At 39.4% G+C, this 17,685-nt stretch overlaps 2 protein-coding genes across 2 annotated transcripts in view; both read left to right on the plus strand.

The window, feature by feature from the left end:
• EPHX4 (epoxide hydrolase 4) overlaps nt 1-5,807 on the plus strand; it is a 36,003-nt gene extending 30,196 nt beyond the window's left edge. The window contains exon 7 of the mRNA XM_005678109.3: nt 5,140-5,807. Within this exon, the coding sequence (XP_005678166.3) occupies nt 5,140-5,371 (232 nt within the window). The 3' untranslated portion in view covers nt 5,372-5,807. The remainder of the gene's footprint in view (nt 1-5,139) is intronic.
• Nucleotides 7,957-9,808, plus strand: LOC102178967 (lysophosphatidylcholine acyltransferase 2B-like). Its single transcript, XM_005678133.3, has one exon. It carries the CDS (start codon nt 8,150-8,152, stop codon nt 9,806-9,808), a length of 1,659 nt encoding a protein of 552 aa, XP_005678190.2. The 5' UTR covers nt 7,957-8,149.

Raw genomic sequence — 17,685 nt, forward strand, 5'->3', positions numbered from 1 at the left:
CCTGTAGTAAACATCATACCTTGTGATGAAACACTGAAAACATTCCCTTGAAAAATAAAGACTAAACTTGTCTGCTATAACTGCTTCTCTTCTCTTCACCACTGTATTGAAAGTCTTAGCTAGCACATTAAAAAACAAAACAAAACTGAAGTTTATGTATAGATAATGTAGTTATATGGGCTTTCCCAGGGGCACTAGTGGTAAAGAACCCACCTGCCAATGCAGGAGACATAAGAGATGCTGGTTCAATCCATGAGTCAGGAAGATCCCTTAGAGAAGGGAATGATAACCCACTCCAGTTTTCTTGCCTGGAGAATCCCATGGACAGAGGAGCCTAGCAGGCTACAGTCTATGGGGTTGCAAGGAGTTAGACACGACTGAAGCGACTTAGCACACACACACACACACACAATGTAGTTATATGGGCTTCCCCGGATGGCGCTAGTGGTAAAGAATCCGCTGGCCAGTGCAGGAGACTCGGTAGGGAAGATCCCCTCGAGTAGGAAATGGCAACCCACTTCAGTATTCTTGCCTGGGAAATCCCATACACAGAGGAGCCTGGCGAGCTACAGTCCATGGGGTTGCCAAGCGTCAGACATGACCGAGCAACTGAGCAGGCAAGCATGCAATGTATATTATATATTTAGAGAAAGGGAAAATCTACAGAAAAAAATTATTAAAACAAAAACAGTTCAGCAAAGTTGGCATACATAAGGTTACTATATGAAAATTAAAATCTTATAAACCAACAATAGTTATAAAACATTTAAAAAATAGATATACCTACGATAGCAACAAAAATATTAGGTATAAAGGAATGACTCTAACAAAAGATGACCTTTATGGATTATCAAAATGTATTGGAAGCAATAAAGAATATGAACTAGGGGCCTTGTCTATTTACTAACCCATAGAGAAGTATTTTAATGTTTTAACATTGATACAGACTTGCTGATGTAAACTACTGAAAATAACCCTCGTTTATCATCTTTACAAGTGGAAAACTTCAATATCATAACATTGTTGATTTTTCCCAAATTAATCTATAAACTTAATAAAATTTCAATCAAAACTGTCAGAAAGTTTTTCATGAAACGTAACAAGCTGATTTTAAAATTTGCATGGAGGAGCACAAGGCTGAGACAATTTTAAAGAATTCAGTTTTAAAGAAAAGAATAGGTAGGTAACTAACCCTGTCAGGAGGCTTCCCTGGTAACTCAGCTGGTAGAGAATCCACCTGCAATACAGGAGACCCCTGTTTGATTCCTGGATCTGGAAGATCCCCTAGAGAAGGGATAGGCTTCTTCCGGTATTCATGAATTAATATTATCTAGAGTTTATAAAGAATGTCTCCAAATCAATAAGAAAAAGACAACCCAATCAAAAATAAGTAATGGATTTGAAATGGCAATTTGCAGAAAAGGGATCTAGGGGCTTCCCTGGTGGCTCAGTGGTAAAGAATCTGCCTGCCAATGCAGAAGACACAGGTTCAATCCCTGGTCCCAGAAGATCCCACATGCCTCGAAGCAGCTAAGCCCATGTACCACAGCTGTTGGGCCTGTGCTCTAGAGCCCGGGAACCACAGCTACTGAGCCCACTGCTGCCACTACTGAAGCCCATGTGCCCTAGAGCCGTGCTTTTCCACAACAAGAGATGTCACCACAATGAGATGTCCTAACACTGCAAAGAAGAGTAGCCCCTGCTCACTGCAACTAGAGAAGCCTGGGTACCAACAAAGACCCAGCACAGCCACATATATATATATATATATATTTTAAAGGGCTCTGTCAGTAACATGAAAGATGCTCCACCTTAGTAGTGGGACATAGGTTTTACTGCTTGCGATAGAGACCTAAAGTAACAGTGGCATTAAAAACGTTAATAGTCTAAGGCTAATATGGTGGCTATATTGTATGCAGTCATCAAAGCTGTTAGGTCACTCTTTGGTCAGAGATCTTGGTCTTTCTATTTTGTTATTCTGCCATCCTTCATATATTGTCCTTATCTGTGTGGTTCAAGATGGTTTAATAACACATCTGCATTTCAGTGAGTGGAAAGTGAGAAAGGGAAGGGGCAGGGATATTGGACACAACTTAGATGATGCCCAAATCATTTCTCATAAACCACATACCTTCAGCTTGCTGCAAGGACCCTGGGAAACATAGTCAGTCTTCATTCTAGATAGTCCTTTGGCCAGCTAATAATTGGATTTTCTATCACTGTGGTAGAAGGGAAGAAGTTTGGGAAGCAGTCTCTACCATAACAGGTAAACAAAGTATTTTACACTCATTTGATTGGAAAAAAATTAAACTTTTGAGAACAAGTGTTGGCAATGATATGGTACAAAGCAAATTCTTATATGCTGAGAGTGGAGCATATGGTCAGTTTGGAAAACAACTTGTAATATTGATGACGTGCATATTCTCTGAGGTGGCAAGTCTGTTTGGGGAATATACTGAAAGAAACCTCTCCCACATGGGCACAAGTGGATGGTTACAAGAATGAGCTCAGTATCATTTAAATTATCAAAATAATTGGAAGTTTTAAAATGTCCAACCAGAGAATGAATCAATTGTGATCCATTGTACATGTAGTCATACAATAGAATTGTACACAACAGTGAGAGTAAATGAAGTGGAACTACATGTATCATCAATAGACGAATCTTAAAAATATAATCTTAAGGCACAGAAGCAATTTGTGAAAGGATATCTGCAATCTGACACTATTTAATAAAGTTTTAAACATGGTGCCTCTATGTACTGTTTATAGAAATACATCTGCTGTATTTGGGGGGACCTGACAAATAGCATCCCTTTTTCCTGCCCAGTTTCTGAACCAGTTGAGAAATCACATAGGAGTTAGCAGATGAAAACCAAAATATGAACTTCATGACCCATAAAGGATAGATGGAAGACTGTGGCCCTCATATTAAATGAGAGCTGAAATGGTCTTGATAACTGTTGCCAGTCTAGACTTTAGAGCAGTTCACCTGTGGGAAAATTTAAAGGGTAAACTCACATCTCCTCAGCCCCTCAGTCCATCAGCTCCCTCGAATCTGATAAGAGAGGGAAGGAAAAAGAGAGTAAATCTCACCTCAGGACATATTATTTTATATACTCTCTTTAGTCCAGAACCCTGAATCAACAACTATCACTCAGGAGCCAGGGATGGGGCAAAGATCAAGGAGGGTTTAAGGAAAATCTCTCCTAAAGGAAACTAAAGAAATGAATGAGAAGTATCCTAACACTTATAACCATCTCATGGGGATGGTAAGAACCAAATTTGACCTAGTTTTTATTCCTAAGCCCTGTCTAACTCCCCAGGGACTGTAGCCCTCCAGGTTCTTCTGTCCATTTACCTATTCACAAAGAATTTAATTTTTAGGAGCATTACAACCAAATGATGGCCACTTGCATGGAGTCAAAAGTTGTCTTTGGTGGACATATATGATATCCTGCACATTTTTTTTAAAATCTCTCAATAGTATTTTATTTAAAAGTTCACAATTAGAGCACTTGTAAAAACACAAAAAGTTTAAAAGTGACAAAGGCTGCCCTGTAGCAAAGATTTTTCTTGTATGGAGAAGGAACAAGGACTTTGTGCCTAAAATGTGTAAAACCTAACATTGCATCAGGGGACTCAGTAGATCAACAGAACCTGTCCTCTGAAGGGAACGAACATAACTTCCAAGTTATTCCAAAGTGGACAGAAAGGAGTGTGCAGGACATCTTCCTGCATCCTGTCATTCCTAGGTTGATAGCATCCTATCAACCCCAAATAGACACACATTAGGGCTTTTCTATAACTAGTGAAAATATAATCCAGTGCTGGAGAGTGTCTAGTTAAATGCTCATTCTCATTCTAAGTTAACAGCGGTGAAATTAAGACCATCCCACCTTTCTGAAAAACAGCTTAGCAGAAGGTGTCAAAAGCTTTAGAAATATGGAATTCCACTTCTAGGGCTCTGGCCTAAAGAAGTTAACTGAAATGCCAATAAAGATTTGGACACAAAATGCTCACTGTAGCATGTAGCTTCACATAAAACATCCTCTTCTTTTAACTGATGCTATCTTCTAAATATTCAATTATACAGGAAGTCAAATCATTTATCGGTTATTATGCCATAAAGTAATGTTTTATAATTATTTTTGAAAAACCTTGTGAAATAAGAAAGTTATAATTTAATATAGAATTTATATATGTATATTGTGTATAAACTGTATATTTGCTGTACTTATGGTTTCAACTATATGCATAGAAAATGACCATCTTTTAAATGATGCAGTTATGTTATGCATGATTTTATTCTTTATATTTTTCTGTATTTAAGAAAATATATAAATATATTTTAAAAAGAATCTCCCTGAAAAATAAATATAGTATCATGTAATATTAAAGCTCATTCCATATATATTTTCTGTCTTTTCAGTTCTAATTTTCACATAAAATGCATTAGATTATCCAACAAATGATTAAAATATATTTAAACTAACACTGTTTAAAAGCTCCCTTTTATCACACCATTCAGAAATTCTGGTTTCCTTTTAAAATAAATTATTCTTCAAGTGATGAATTTCATATTTAATTTATAGCCTTCATTATCAATTTTGCCATTCTCATCCAATTAAAACTTTCATTGGGCCCTTTGCTAAATAGACCTTTAAATTTTTTATGATACGGATTGATTGCCTGATGCAGTGTTTCTCAGTAGTGTATTTGTTTATTATCTTTCTCTGAGGCACACAGGGTTCACTCTCGTGGCGCAGGCTCAGTAGTAGCAGCATATAGGCTTCTTTACCCACGTTCCTTGCTTTGGAAGGTAGACTACTAATCACTGGACCACCAGGGAAGTCCCCGCAACCATTTTTTGTCATCACCTCCCTTCAGAGCCTTTTTAGACATTTTTCCATAATTGCCCCCACCCCATAAAATTTTAATATCTGTTTATGTACTATGTGTATATTCATGGTTTATATCTAAAAAGTGTAAATTTTTTCACTCTCCCAAGAACTAATTTTCACCCCTTTGGTGATGATACTGCCCTCCTTAAAACTGTGTGGCCTAAAGAAACATTTTGGGAAAATGTTATTTTAACTCTTACAATGAGTCTCAAGCCCACGTCTTTTGTTTTTATAGCTGCCTGCCTCTCAAACATCACATGGTGATCACTCCAACACTGCTGCTGTGGGGAGAGAAAGACGCATTTATGGAGGTTGAGATGGCTGAAGTCACAAAGATTTATGTTAAAAACTATTTCAGGCTAACTATTTTGTCAGAAACCAGTCACTGGCTCCAACAAGAACAACCTGACATAGTGAACAAATTGATATGGACATTTCTAAAAGAAGAAACACGAAGAAAAGATTGACTTTTTCTATGAGGAATCTATAATGGAATCTCCAAATAATTTTTAAAAATTGTTCATCAACTTCTTTAAGCTTCATTAGGAAAAAATTGTTTTAATATGCTTTATTATAAATAAGTATCCTGACAAATGATATTGAAAAAAATCTGAGAATGTGTGAACTTGTAACATGTTGATTTTCTTTTGTTGTATTTTGCACAGAAAAGCATTTGCCTTAAAATGTATACACTTGGACAAAAAGGAAGTTGGAGAATGTGGCTCAATTTTGTTTTTTTTTTTGCATTCTTTACCTTGTTAATATATGGTGCCTTTTACAAATGTATATTAAAGATTAGCTGTGCCATATTAAAAGGCAAATGTGCAGTGGTATAAATTTTTATTTTATTGTTCAAAAGTTCTTTTTACTATTTTTTAACCATTAAAAAATTCTGTTATCAAATATCTTGGATTTATAGTATATTTATTAGTTTGAAAGCAAATATGACAAGGTGAATGTGCATCTTAAAATAGGCCATAAATACTACTTACACTGGGAAGTGTAACAAGAGAGGATATGAAGATTCTTACATTTACATACATAGTTATTAAACATTATAGGGAAGCAAGTCCATTAAACTGTTTGCCTTAATTCTCTAGCTAAATGGGTGAGAGATTTAGGAAAAGGATGAAAATGTCCTTTTGCCCCATTTAAAGCAAGAAGAAATGAATGCTATACTTCCTATGTGCACTAGAATCTCAGCTCCACAGGGCAGAGACTTTTGTTTCATTAACTGACACAATATCCAGCATCTAAAATAAGAGCCTGATTCTTTGTGTGAACTCAAATATTTGCTAAATGAATAAATAAATTATCTTATACACTGTTAGGCACTGTGGGGGAAATATGAAAGAAAAGTAGTATCATAACATTGATCTTTCCCTTAAGAAATATACACAGAATGCATGTGTGCATGCTAAGTTGCTTTAGTCATGTCTGACTCTTTGCGACCCTATGGACTATGGGCCGCCAGGCTCCTCTGTCCATGGGATTCTCCAGGCAAGAATACTGGAGTGGACCACCATGCCCTCCCTTCAGGGGATCTCCTTGACCCAGGGATCAAACCTATGTCTCTTATGTTTCCTGCATTGGCAGGTGGGTTCTTTACCACTAGCACCACCTGGGAATGCAGTTAAATTAAACAAGGGTTCAAAAGAGTAATGAACATTACAAATAAGAGTGAGAAAGGAATTCCCTGGCCCAGTGGTTAGGACGTGACCCTTTCACTGCTGGGCCTAGGTTCAATCCCTGGTCGGGGAACTAAGATCCCACAAGGGTGTGGTGAAAAAAAAAAAAATAGGAAGAATTACAAAATAGAGGATGATGCCAACTTAAGAGATTACTACTCATTCTGTTGGGTTGCTCTCATTTGGAATGGGAGACAACCAGTAACAATGCCAAATCATGGCTTTTTTAGAGTCTACAACTGTGTTCCTGTTTCCCTCACTAAGCATAGTTCTGAGAAGTGACAGAAGTAAGTGGAATGTCTCTAAATATTCTTATTATCGTATCCTAGCAACATGTGTTTACCAATAAAAGCCCAGTTTTCTATATACACTGTGGTATATGAGGTACTTCTACCTCCTAACCTTGCAAGGTAGGGAGTATCACCACTTTAGAGATGTAAAAATGAGATTGATCACTGCCTACAGCATAAGAGTCAGAACCAGGATCTGACCTAGATCCATTTGGTTGTAAAGTCCATAATCTTTCCACTTAGATCACATTCTGTTTAACAGTCTTTGGTATCCATACTGCTCTTCCTATTTTATGGGTAACCTGGTATATTCCAATAATTAGAAACATCTTTCAGAAACCTACAATTTGACTTTGAATTCTGAAGGAATTTAAATTAGCAAATAGCAAACAGGAATATTTGATACAGCAGATGCAACAAACAATAGCAGAGAGCCTGTTTCAACCACCTTTGATTATGCTTCCCTCTTGATCATTTTCAAAGGGCAGCAACTAAGGAAGGAACAAGACATTACTGACCATGTGTCGTGACACAATAAAGTAATCCTAACTTATTTTAACGAAAGCCTGTTTCTGACAAATGTGATTTTAAGGTTTCTTGTTGTTACTTATGTCACTTTGGAATGCTGACCAGTTCATCTGGACTAATATTAAGAATATGGGTCGAAACGTGCCATGGCTGATCCTGGCCTATGATAATGGTGTTTTCTAATTTTCATTGGATGTTTCCATAGAAGAGTGCTTGCAACAGATATAAAGCCTCAGGGGTGCCATCAGTTAAACATAGTATAAAGAGACAGTCCTGTCTCTGCAGAAATCAATTTGTAGGAAGAGTAAATAAATTTGACTTACCAATTGCCAAAGCATCTCACAATAAGCAAACTTGACTGGTAAAGCCATTTAAATTAAAAAGTTGGGATTAACACATATTCATCTATTTGATAGGTCCTTAGTAGGTATATAATAGACAATAGAAGTTGTTACGTGAAAATAATTTACTAAGCATATATGTCAAAAGGAAGCCATTTACAAAAAAGCAGAAAAGATTGTACTGTTGATATGGTTCTAATTCTGTTACATCATTTACTATTTTTGATTCTTCTGATTTTAAAGGTAATACATCACTTCCTATTAACTCACAATTGCCTCAAACCGTTCCAATTCTGTGCAAACAGAAAGAGCACTTAAATATAGGGAAGGGGTGCACTCCGGGGGCTGCCCCCAGATCCAAGCTACAGGCGTCCTGAGACTACGGAAAAGTCGGCCTCATGGCACAGCCCACCTTGGACTTCAAGCCTGCGAAGTTGGACTCGGAGCCTGCGGTGTTGAGCTCCACATCTCTGCCGTTGGACTCCGAGGCTGCGGTGTTGAGTTCCTCGTCTCTGCCGTTGGACTCTGAGGCTGCGGTGGTGGACGCCAAGGCTGCGTTGGAATCCGCCTTCAGCCAAGAGACGAACAAGTCCCTGTTCCCGCCGGCAGTGGACAACCCCTTCATGCAGCACACGCATTTCAGCGCGTGGCGCTGGGCCTACATCGTCCTCATGGGGACCGTGTTGGTGCCCGTGCGGGTGTCTTGCATTGCTTTCCTCATCATCTTCCTCTGGCCCATGGCTGCGCTTTCCACCATAGGCCGTCGTGCTCAACCAACCGAGCCGGCCAAGAACTGGAGAAGACTGGCGCAACCAACTCTGAAGTTCTTCTTTCAGGTGACTTTTTTTTTAGCAGGGTTCCTGGTTAAAGTGAAAGGGAAAAAAGCAACCCGAGATGAGGCCCGCATCTTCGTGGCAGCCCCGCACTCCAGTTTCTTTGATGTGATCGCCTGTGTCGTGGCAGGTTTACCCTCGGTGGTCTCTGCGAGTAAGAACGCGAATATCCCGGTGGCTGGGAAATTCTTATTGTCAACGCAGCCGGTGCTTGTGACCCGAGAGGACCCCAATTCCAGGAAGACCACCCGGGAGGAAATCCTGAAGCGAGTGACATCTAACAGAAAGTGGCCACAGATCCTGATTTTCCCGGAAGGAGTGTGTACCAACCGCAGCTGTCTGGTCACTTTTAAACTAGGGGCTTTCTCTCCAGGGGTGCCTGTGCAGCCCGTGCTGCTCAGGTACCCAAACCCCCTGGACACGGTGACCTGGACCTGGCAGGGGTTTACAGGCTTCCAGGCCTGTATGTTGACCCTGAGTCAACCATTCACCAGGGTAGAAGTTGAGTTTATGCCTGTTCATATTCCAAACGTCCAAGAGAAAAAAGACCCTGTCCTTTTTGCCAATACAGTGAGGATCATCATGGCCAATGCTCTTGGGGTGCCCGTGACAGACCACACTTACGAAGACTGCAGACTGATGATTTCTGCGGGTAACCTTCAACTACCCATGGAAGCTGGTTTGGTGGAATTTACAAAAATTAGCCAGAATTTAAAGTTAGATTGGGATAATATTCATCAGTACTTGGATAAATACGCTGAAATTGCAGTTGCCTCCAAAGGAGGGAAGGTAGGAATCGAGGAGTTTGCAAATCATTTGAAACTCCCAATTTCAGAGCCCTTGCAACAACTTTTTGCCCTCTTTGACAGGAATCACGATGGCACCATAGACTTCAGAGAGTATGTGATAGGTCTGACCGTCCTGTGCAATCCTGTCAACACTGAAAAGATTCTGCAAATGTCATTTAAGCTTTTTGATCTTGATAAAGATGGTTTCATAACTGAACAGGAATTAGCGGCTATACTTCGGGCAGCTTTTGGAGTACCAGATCTTGACGTTTCCAGACTCTTTCGGGAGATAGCTGGACCAAACTCAGACCACATTTCATACAGGACCTTTAAGAAATTTGCCCTGAAGCATCCAGTATATGCCAAGTTATTTAGTTCATACTTAGACCTCCAGGCAGCCTATGTATATTCATTACCACAGCCAGTACAGGCTTGATGATTGCATTCAGATGTTAAAGTCAGCCCTGAAAATGGTGAAGTAACATCCAAGCTGAAACTATGACTGGAATAAAAATTATCCTTTGAGGAAAAATACAATTGTTTTTATTCTAAGTGGTCTGTGCACTTAATTATGATATTTAAAGTTTACTTAAAGAATGTATATTTCAATTTGATTTTATAGTACCTAATTTTCTTCTTAAGATAGTTTGTTTCAGTGTGGTCTAAAGGTAGAAAAATAAGAAATCTGCTTATAACTTTGTTCACTTAGCATGGTGCCTTTATTATTCTGCTTCAAGTAGGTAAAATAAGTAAATAAGTAAAAATGAAGTGTCTTCTTTTGCTAAAGTAAAGCCAGAGGAACATTATAGCCCACCACCTCTCCCTCATTGTTGCAGAGAAAATATCTCATTAAGAGCTCTATTAGCAATAAATACATTGTTGCCATCATTATTCTCTCCAAAAGGGATTGGATCTGCTGCATAAAGCCTTCTTTGCTCTTTCTCAGAGTGGACAATGTCCATATTTTACAAGACAAAATAAAAATAAACATCAGGAAGATATAGTACTGGTAGTACCACTGAAACAGTTATAAATGGCATAGCTGCCTGTATTTTTTTTTTAAGCTATGAAAGTGATTATTGAGAATGTGAAAAGAAATCACAAGAGACTGCAATATCTGGAAAGCTAGCTAATATAATAGACATAGTTGTTATAAATACAGAAATTCTGAGAAATTCTGTTATGTATGATTCTCACCGAAAGTGGAAAAGTTTATAGTTGCATGTTCTGCATTACTGAGAATATTCCTTCCATTCTGACTAGGCACTCATGAAAACTGAGGCTTCTGCTTATTTTTTGTACTTTCTTCATTATCCACATACTCCCAGCATCCTTTGCTATAAGACATCTTCACAGAGTGATGTGATCTCGAGCCCTAACCCTTCATGTCACTTTGTAGGACAAATCAGTGAAGTATTATTAGAAGCCATTCCTACACCAGGACACGGAACTACAACTTATCCAGATGTAGAAGTGATTTTGAACCAATAAATATGCCTTGCTAACTCAAACTACTGTATTCACAACTCAGGTTGTGGCTGAATCCCCAGAATGCCTACAGCCACTTAATGCCACCAGATATGAAAGGACATTTGACTAAGGAGAGTCTTGATCACTTGTAGTCAAAATCTCTTACTTTTGCAAACCTTACAAAAACATACTCAAGTAGACACATTCCTAGGGCTTTGCACCTACTAGAGCTTTGCAAGGGCTTGTGCAAGTGGGGTCCCTAAAGCTTAAATGTTATTAGTTAGCTTCCCGGTCCACTCCAGTACTCTTGCCTGGAAAATGCCATGGACGAAGGAGCCTGGAAGGCTGCAGTCCATGGGGTCACTGAGGGTTGGACACGACTGAGTGACTTCACTTTCACTTTTCACTTTCATGCATTGGAGAAGGAAATGGCAACCCACTCCAGTGTTCTTGCCTGGAGAATCCCAGGGACGGGGGAGCCTGGTGAGCTGCTGTCTATGGGGTCACACAGAACTGGACACGACTGAAGTGACTTAGCAGCAGCAGCAGCTTCCCAGTATTTTGAAAGAGTAGAAAGAAGAGATAAGAATGGGAGAAAGGTAAGCAGATGGAGAAAGCTGAAGGGAAAGAAAAAAATCAGATTTTGAAATAATTTCCATGCAGTTCAGATTTGAGAAAAGAAGATGGATAAGTGACGTTTCATAATCCACACTATTTTAGTCCATTTGGGCTGCTATAACAAAAATACCATAGGCTGGGTGCCTTAAACAACCAAAATGTATTTCTCACAACTCTGGAGGCTACAAGGTTTAAGATCACTGCACTGGCAGATTCAGTGTCTGGTGACAGCCTGCTTCTTGGTTCGTAGATGTCTTCTCACTGTGTACTTACCTGGCCGAAGAGGCAGAGGGAGCTCTCTGAGGTCTCTCATTTATTTTTTCTAATTTTTATTTTTGTTTGTGCAGTATAGCTTGTAGAATCTTATTTCCTCTAGAAGTGCTTGAACCAGTGCCCTAGACAGCGAAAGCACATAGTCCTAATTACTGCACCTCTGCAGCATCCCCTGGACACTAATCACTCTTAGGCAGGCTCTTTCCTTGAGACATAATCATCTCCCCCTTGGGGATGATCCTCCCTATCTCCAAATACTATCACATTGGGGATTAAGTTTCCACATATGAATTTTGGGAGGACACAAATATTCATTCTCTAGCACCCACCCAGATTGATAGTCCCATGAAAATAGTGCACACATATGTAATTAAAATGCAGTAATTTTGTTTTAATTTTTATTTATTTGGCTGCACCGAGTGTTAGTTGTGGCATGCAGGATCTTTAACTGTAGCATCTGAACTCTTAAGATGTGGCATGGGGCATCTAGTTTCCCGATCAGGGATGAAATCTGAGTCCCTTGCAACAGGGGCCAGGAGTCTGCTTAACTACCAGGGAAGTCTCTGATGCTGCTGCTAAATTGCTTCAGTTGTGTCCGACTCTGTGCGACCCCAGAGACGGCAGCTCACCAGGCTCCCCTGTCCCTGGGATTCTCCAAGCAAGAACACTGGAGCGGGTTGCCATTTCCTTCTCCAATGCATGAAAGTGAAAAGTGAAAGTGAAGTCAGTCAGTTGTGTCCAACCCTCAGTGACCCCATGGACTGCAGCCATCCAGGCTCTACACCCATGGGATTTTCCAGGCAAGAGTACTGGAGTGGGGTGCCATTGCCTTCTCTGAGGGAAGTCCCTACAATGATCTTTTTAAATTGGAAATTACTCACTTAAATAAGAGATTTCACTTAAAAAACGTTACCAAGGTATATTTTTATTCAAACAATGGTATTATAACTGAAATATTCAGTAAACTTTGAAATTATTTCTAATTAGATAGTGAGCTATACAAAATATGGGCTTTCCTGATGGCTCAGAGGTAAAAAAATCTGCCTGCCAATACAGGAGACATAAGAGATGAGGGTTCACTCCCTGGGTCAGGAAGATTCCCTTGAGAAGGAAATGGCAACCCATTCCAGTATTCTTGCCTGGGAAATCCCATGGACAGAGTAGCCTGTGGGCTGCAGTCCATGGGATGGCAAAAGAGTCGAACACGACTGAGCGACTAAAAACAACAGACAAACTATCAGAGTCGTTATTTCATTATACTCTACAAAATGTTAAACACAGCTTTATCGAAACTCTCTTTAACACATAACATTTTTTACTGAAGTATATTTGATATACAATATTATATAAATAACAGGTGTACAGTATAGTGATTCACAATTTTTAAAGGTTATACTCCATGTATAGTTATTATAAAATATTGGTTATATTTCCTGTGTTATACAATATATTTTTGTAGCTTATTTTATACATAATAGTATACCTCTTAATTCCCTACTCCTATTTGCAACCCCTGTCTCTCTCCCCTATGGTAACCACTAGTTTGTTTTCTATCTCTGTAAAAGGTAACACTTAATCTTTTTATTGTAAAATGCATACAAATTAAAAACTATATCAAACAAATCTGTAGCTAATAATTACATGAGTATATTATATATTATAATCTATTTTAAGATAAACACTGTTGCAGCTAACTCAAATCAAGACATTAAAACTTTTCAGCATACAAGTTCCTCTATGCCCCCAATCATAATTACAATCTCTTCCTTCTTCCCCAAATTAGATTATTTTCTTGATTTTTTATAGTTTTAGTTTCTGTATCTCTTTACATTTTTATTACCTAAATATGCATACTTTGATACTGCGATGGTAAATTAAATATGTTGTGAAATAACAGAAAATATGTATTGGCCTTTGCTCCAGTTCCTAACACAAAGTTCCTAAAAACTCTAGTATTTTCCTAAGTGATAAGAGGATTAGGTTTCCCAGGTGGCAGCTAGTGGTAAAGAATCCACCTGCCAATGCAGGAGACATAAGAGATGAGGGTTCAATCGCTGGGTTGGGAAGATTCCCTGGAGAAGGGCATGGATATCCACTCCAGCATTCTTGCCTGGAGAATCCCACAGAGGAGCCTGATGGGCTAGAGCCCATAGGGTCGCAAAGAATAGGACACAACTGAAGCAGTTTAGCACACGTGCAAGAGCATTAGGAGCATACTTAGTTTTAATATTTGGTCTCTGATCCCCATTCTTGACCTAGGGTTTCTAAACCCCTCAAGATTTTGTGAGTGATAGGAGACTCTTGTTCTTTTGAGGTGACTCTTGGGCTTCTGGATGGGGGCTAGTCACCAGAAAGACCAACCCATGATTAGAAGCTTGAAATCTTCACCCCTTCATTCTCTAGATGGGCTGGAAAGAGAGTTAATGATCAGTCAACTTATGTGATGAAGCCTCCATAAAAGTCTTCAAAGCATAGATTTTGGAGAGCTTCTGGGTTGGTGAATACATGGAGGTGCTACCAGAGTTGCACAGTCAGAGAGGACATGGAAGCTCTGTGCCCTTTCCTATATACCTTGCCTCTCTCCACTGGATGCTTACTTGTATCTTTTATCATATCCTTTTATAATAAACAGGCAAACAGGAAGAAAACTGTTCCCCTGGGTTCTGTGAGCTGCTCTAGCAAATTAACTGAACCCAAGCAGAGGATTATGGGAACCTTCTATTTATAGGTGATTGGTCCGAATCACAGTGACAACCTGGACTTGCAATTGGCATCTGAAGGAGGGGGCAGTCTTGCGGGACTGAACCTTTAACCTGCTGGCTCTGATGCTGCCTCCACGTAGTGTCAGAGTTGAGTTAAACTGTCTGGCATCCAGCTGGTATCACAGAATTGGTTGGTGCGTGTAAAACACTCCATGTATTTGGTGTCATAAATGTTGTGAATGTGGTGGTAGTGTGGGAGTAAAGGAGAGACACACCAGAAGAGAAGAGTGAATATTTTCTAAACATATGTCCACTTGGCTAGGCCATGGTACCCATATATCAGTATTGGGTCAGTCATTATTCTAGATGTAAAGGTATTTTTTAGATGAGATTAACATTTAAGTGAGAAGACTTTGAGTAAAGCATATTACTTTCTATAATATGAATAGGTCTTTCAGAAAGGATAATTTAAATAAGATAATTAAACATTTATTCTGCCTTGGCAGTATGAAATGTATATCTGAATATCCAGTATTTCTAATAGATGAGGGAGAATTCTTCTTTACAAGAAGATTTCCAGCAAATTTCTATCAAATAAATGTACAAAGAGTGATAGAATTATAAAATGATTTTACTCCACAGTTAACTGATTAAAGTGAGTCTTCCATAGATAAAACTATCAGATGAAAATTAATGGTATATTTTAGCAACATTAAACTGGGGATAACTAAAAATTATGTGCCTTCTGATTTGATTCAAAATGAATTACTTCTTGTAGAAGGCTGAATAATGCCTGCTCTGCTCCCTCTGCCCCGAAAGATGTCCATGTTCCTAATTCTAGAATCTGTGAATGTGTTAGGTTACATGGCAAAGGGGAATTAAGGTTTCAGATGGAATTAAGGTTGCTAATTAGGTGGCCTTAAAGTCGCTCAGTCGTGTCCGACTCTTTGAGACCCCATGGACTGTAGCCCACCAGGCTCCTTCATCCATGGAATTTTCTAGGCAAGAGTACTGGAGTAGGTTGCCATTTCCTCTCCAGGGGATCTTCCCGACCCGGGGATTGAACCCGGGTCTCCCACATTGCAGGCAGATGCTTTTACCATTTGAGCCACCAGGGAATCCCAAAACAAGGAGATTCTCCTGGATTATCCACTTTGTCCCCAGTAATCACAACAGTCCTCAAAAGAGGGAGAAGGAAGGAGACTTCAGGATGATGCCATGTAAGAAGGACTTAGCCTGTTAGCTTTGATGATGGAGAAGCAAAGCCAAGAACTGAGGAACATAGGCAGCCTTGAGAAGCTGGAAAAGGCAAGGAAACTCTGCCCTAGAGCCCTCAGTAAGGGATGCAGCCTGGCCCAAGCTGGATTTTAGCCCAGTGAGATCCACATGGGACTTCCAACTTATAGAATTGAAAGTAAAAAATATGTATTGTTTTTAAGCCACAAAGTCTGCGGTGATTTGTTAAAGCAGCAATAAAAAACTAATATACCACTTATAAAATTGTTTTTACTAAAAAGTTGAACTTGAATAAAATGAACCAGAGATCAAATTATCAACATTCACTGGATCATGGAGAAAGTGAGAGTTCCAGAAAAGCATCTACTTCTGCTTCATTGACTACCTAAAGCCTTTGACTGTGTGGATCACAACAAACTGTGGAAAATTCTTAAAGACATGGGAACACCAGGCCACCTTACCTGCCTCCTGAGAAACCTATATGCAGGTCATAAGCAACAGTCAGAAGTAGACATGGAACAACTGATTGGTGAAAAATTGGGAAAGGAGTACGTCAAGGCAGTATAGTGTCACCATGCTTATTTAACTTATATGCAGAGTGCATTCTCCTGCGTGCTCAGTCGATCAGTCATATCTGACTCTGCGATGCTGTGGACTGTAGCCTGCCAGGCTCCTCTGTCTATGGGATTCTCCAGGCAAGAATACTGGAGTGGGTTGCCATGACCTCTTCGAGGAGATCTTCCCAACTCAGAGATCAAACCTGATTCTCCTTTGTCTCCTGCATTGGCAGGTGGGCTCTTTACTGCTATCACCACCTGGGAAGCCTGTATATGCAGAGTACATCATGTGAAATGCCGGGCTGGATGAATCAACCATAAGCTGAAATCAAGATTGCTGGAGAAGTATCAACAACCTCATATGCAGATGATATACCACTCTAATTGCAGAAAGTGAAGAGGAACTAAAGAAACTTTTGATTAGAGTGAAAGAGGAGAGTGAAAAGGCTGGCTTGAAACTCAACATTAAAAAACTAAGATCACAGCATCCGGTCCCATCACATTATGTCAAACAGAAGAGGGAAAAGTGGAAGTAGTGACAGATTTTATTTTCTTGGCTCCAAAATCATTGTGGATGAGGACCGCAACCATGAAAGATGCTTGCTCCTAGAAAGGAAAGATATAAAAACCTAGACAGCATACTAAAAAGCAAAGGCATTACTTGTCTGACAAAGGTTCAAATAGTCAAAGCTATGGTTTTTTCTGTAGTCATGTATGAATGCGAGAGTTGAACCATAAAGACGGCTGAGCGCCAAAGAATTGATGCTTTCAAATCGTAGTGCTGGAGAAGACTCTTGAGAGTCCCTTGGACTTCAAGGAGATCAAACCAGTCCATCCTAAAGGAAATCAGTCCTGAATATTCATTGGAAGAACTGATGCTAAAGCCGAAGCTCCAATACTTTGACCACCTAATGGGAAAAACTGACTTATTGGTAAAGTCCCTAATTCTGGGAAATACTGAAGGCAAAAGGAAAAGGGGCAGCAGAGGATGAGATAGTTAGATAGTATCATGGACTCAATGGGCACGAATCTGAGAAAATTGGGAGACAGTAGAGAACAGAGGAGCCTGGCATGCTACAGTCCGTGGGGTTGCAAAGAAGAGACACAACTTAGCGACAGAACAACAACAATAAAAAATAAGCCTCATTTCTTTTTTTACAATTTCCATTACAGGAAATATATGGGATAAATGAGCATACCAAATGATGCTTGCAAAAAGCAGTCAAATGTAAAATGTGGCATACTCTACAGCTCAAATTGCTTACGCTTCTGCCACAATGTCAATGTCATGAGGGAAAATACAGGAGAGGGAACTCTTTTAAATTAGAAGAAACTCGGGAGGCAAAAGAACCAAATATAACCCTGTATCTTGTTTGAAAACTGATCCAAACAAATCAACGGTAAAATATAGTTTGTATAATAGTTGGGAAAATTTCACAATGGGCTATATCTTAAAT

Source organism: Capra hircus, chromosome 3, assembly GCF_001704415.2.
Source record: "Capra hircus breed San Clemente chromosome 3, ASM170441v1, whole genome shotgun sequence".
Classification (NCBI taxonomy): Eukaryota; Metazoa; Chordata; class Mammalia; order Artiodactyla; family Bovidae; genus Capra; species Capra hircus.

Bases quoted from the DNA above. Each gene is read 5' to 3' on its own strand.
- LOC102178967 (XM_005678133.3), top strand. From the start codon at position 8,150: ATGGCACAGCCCACCTTGGACTTCAAGCCTGCGAAGTTGGACTCGGAG.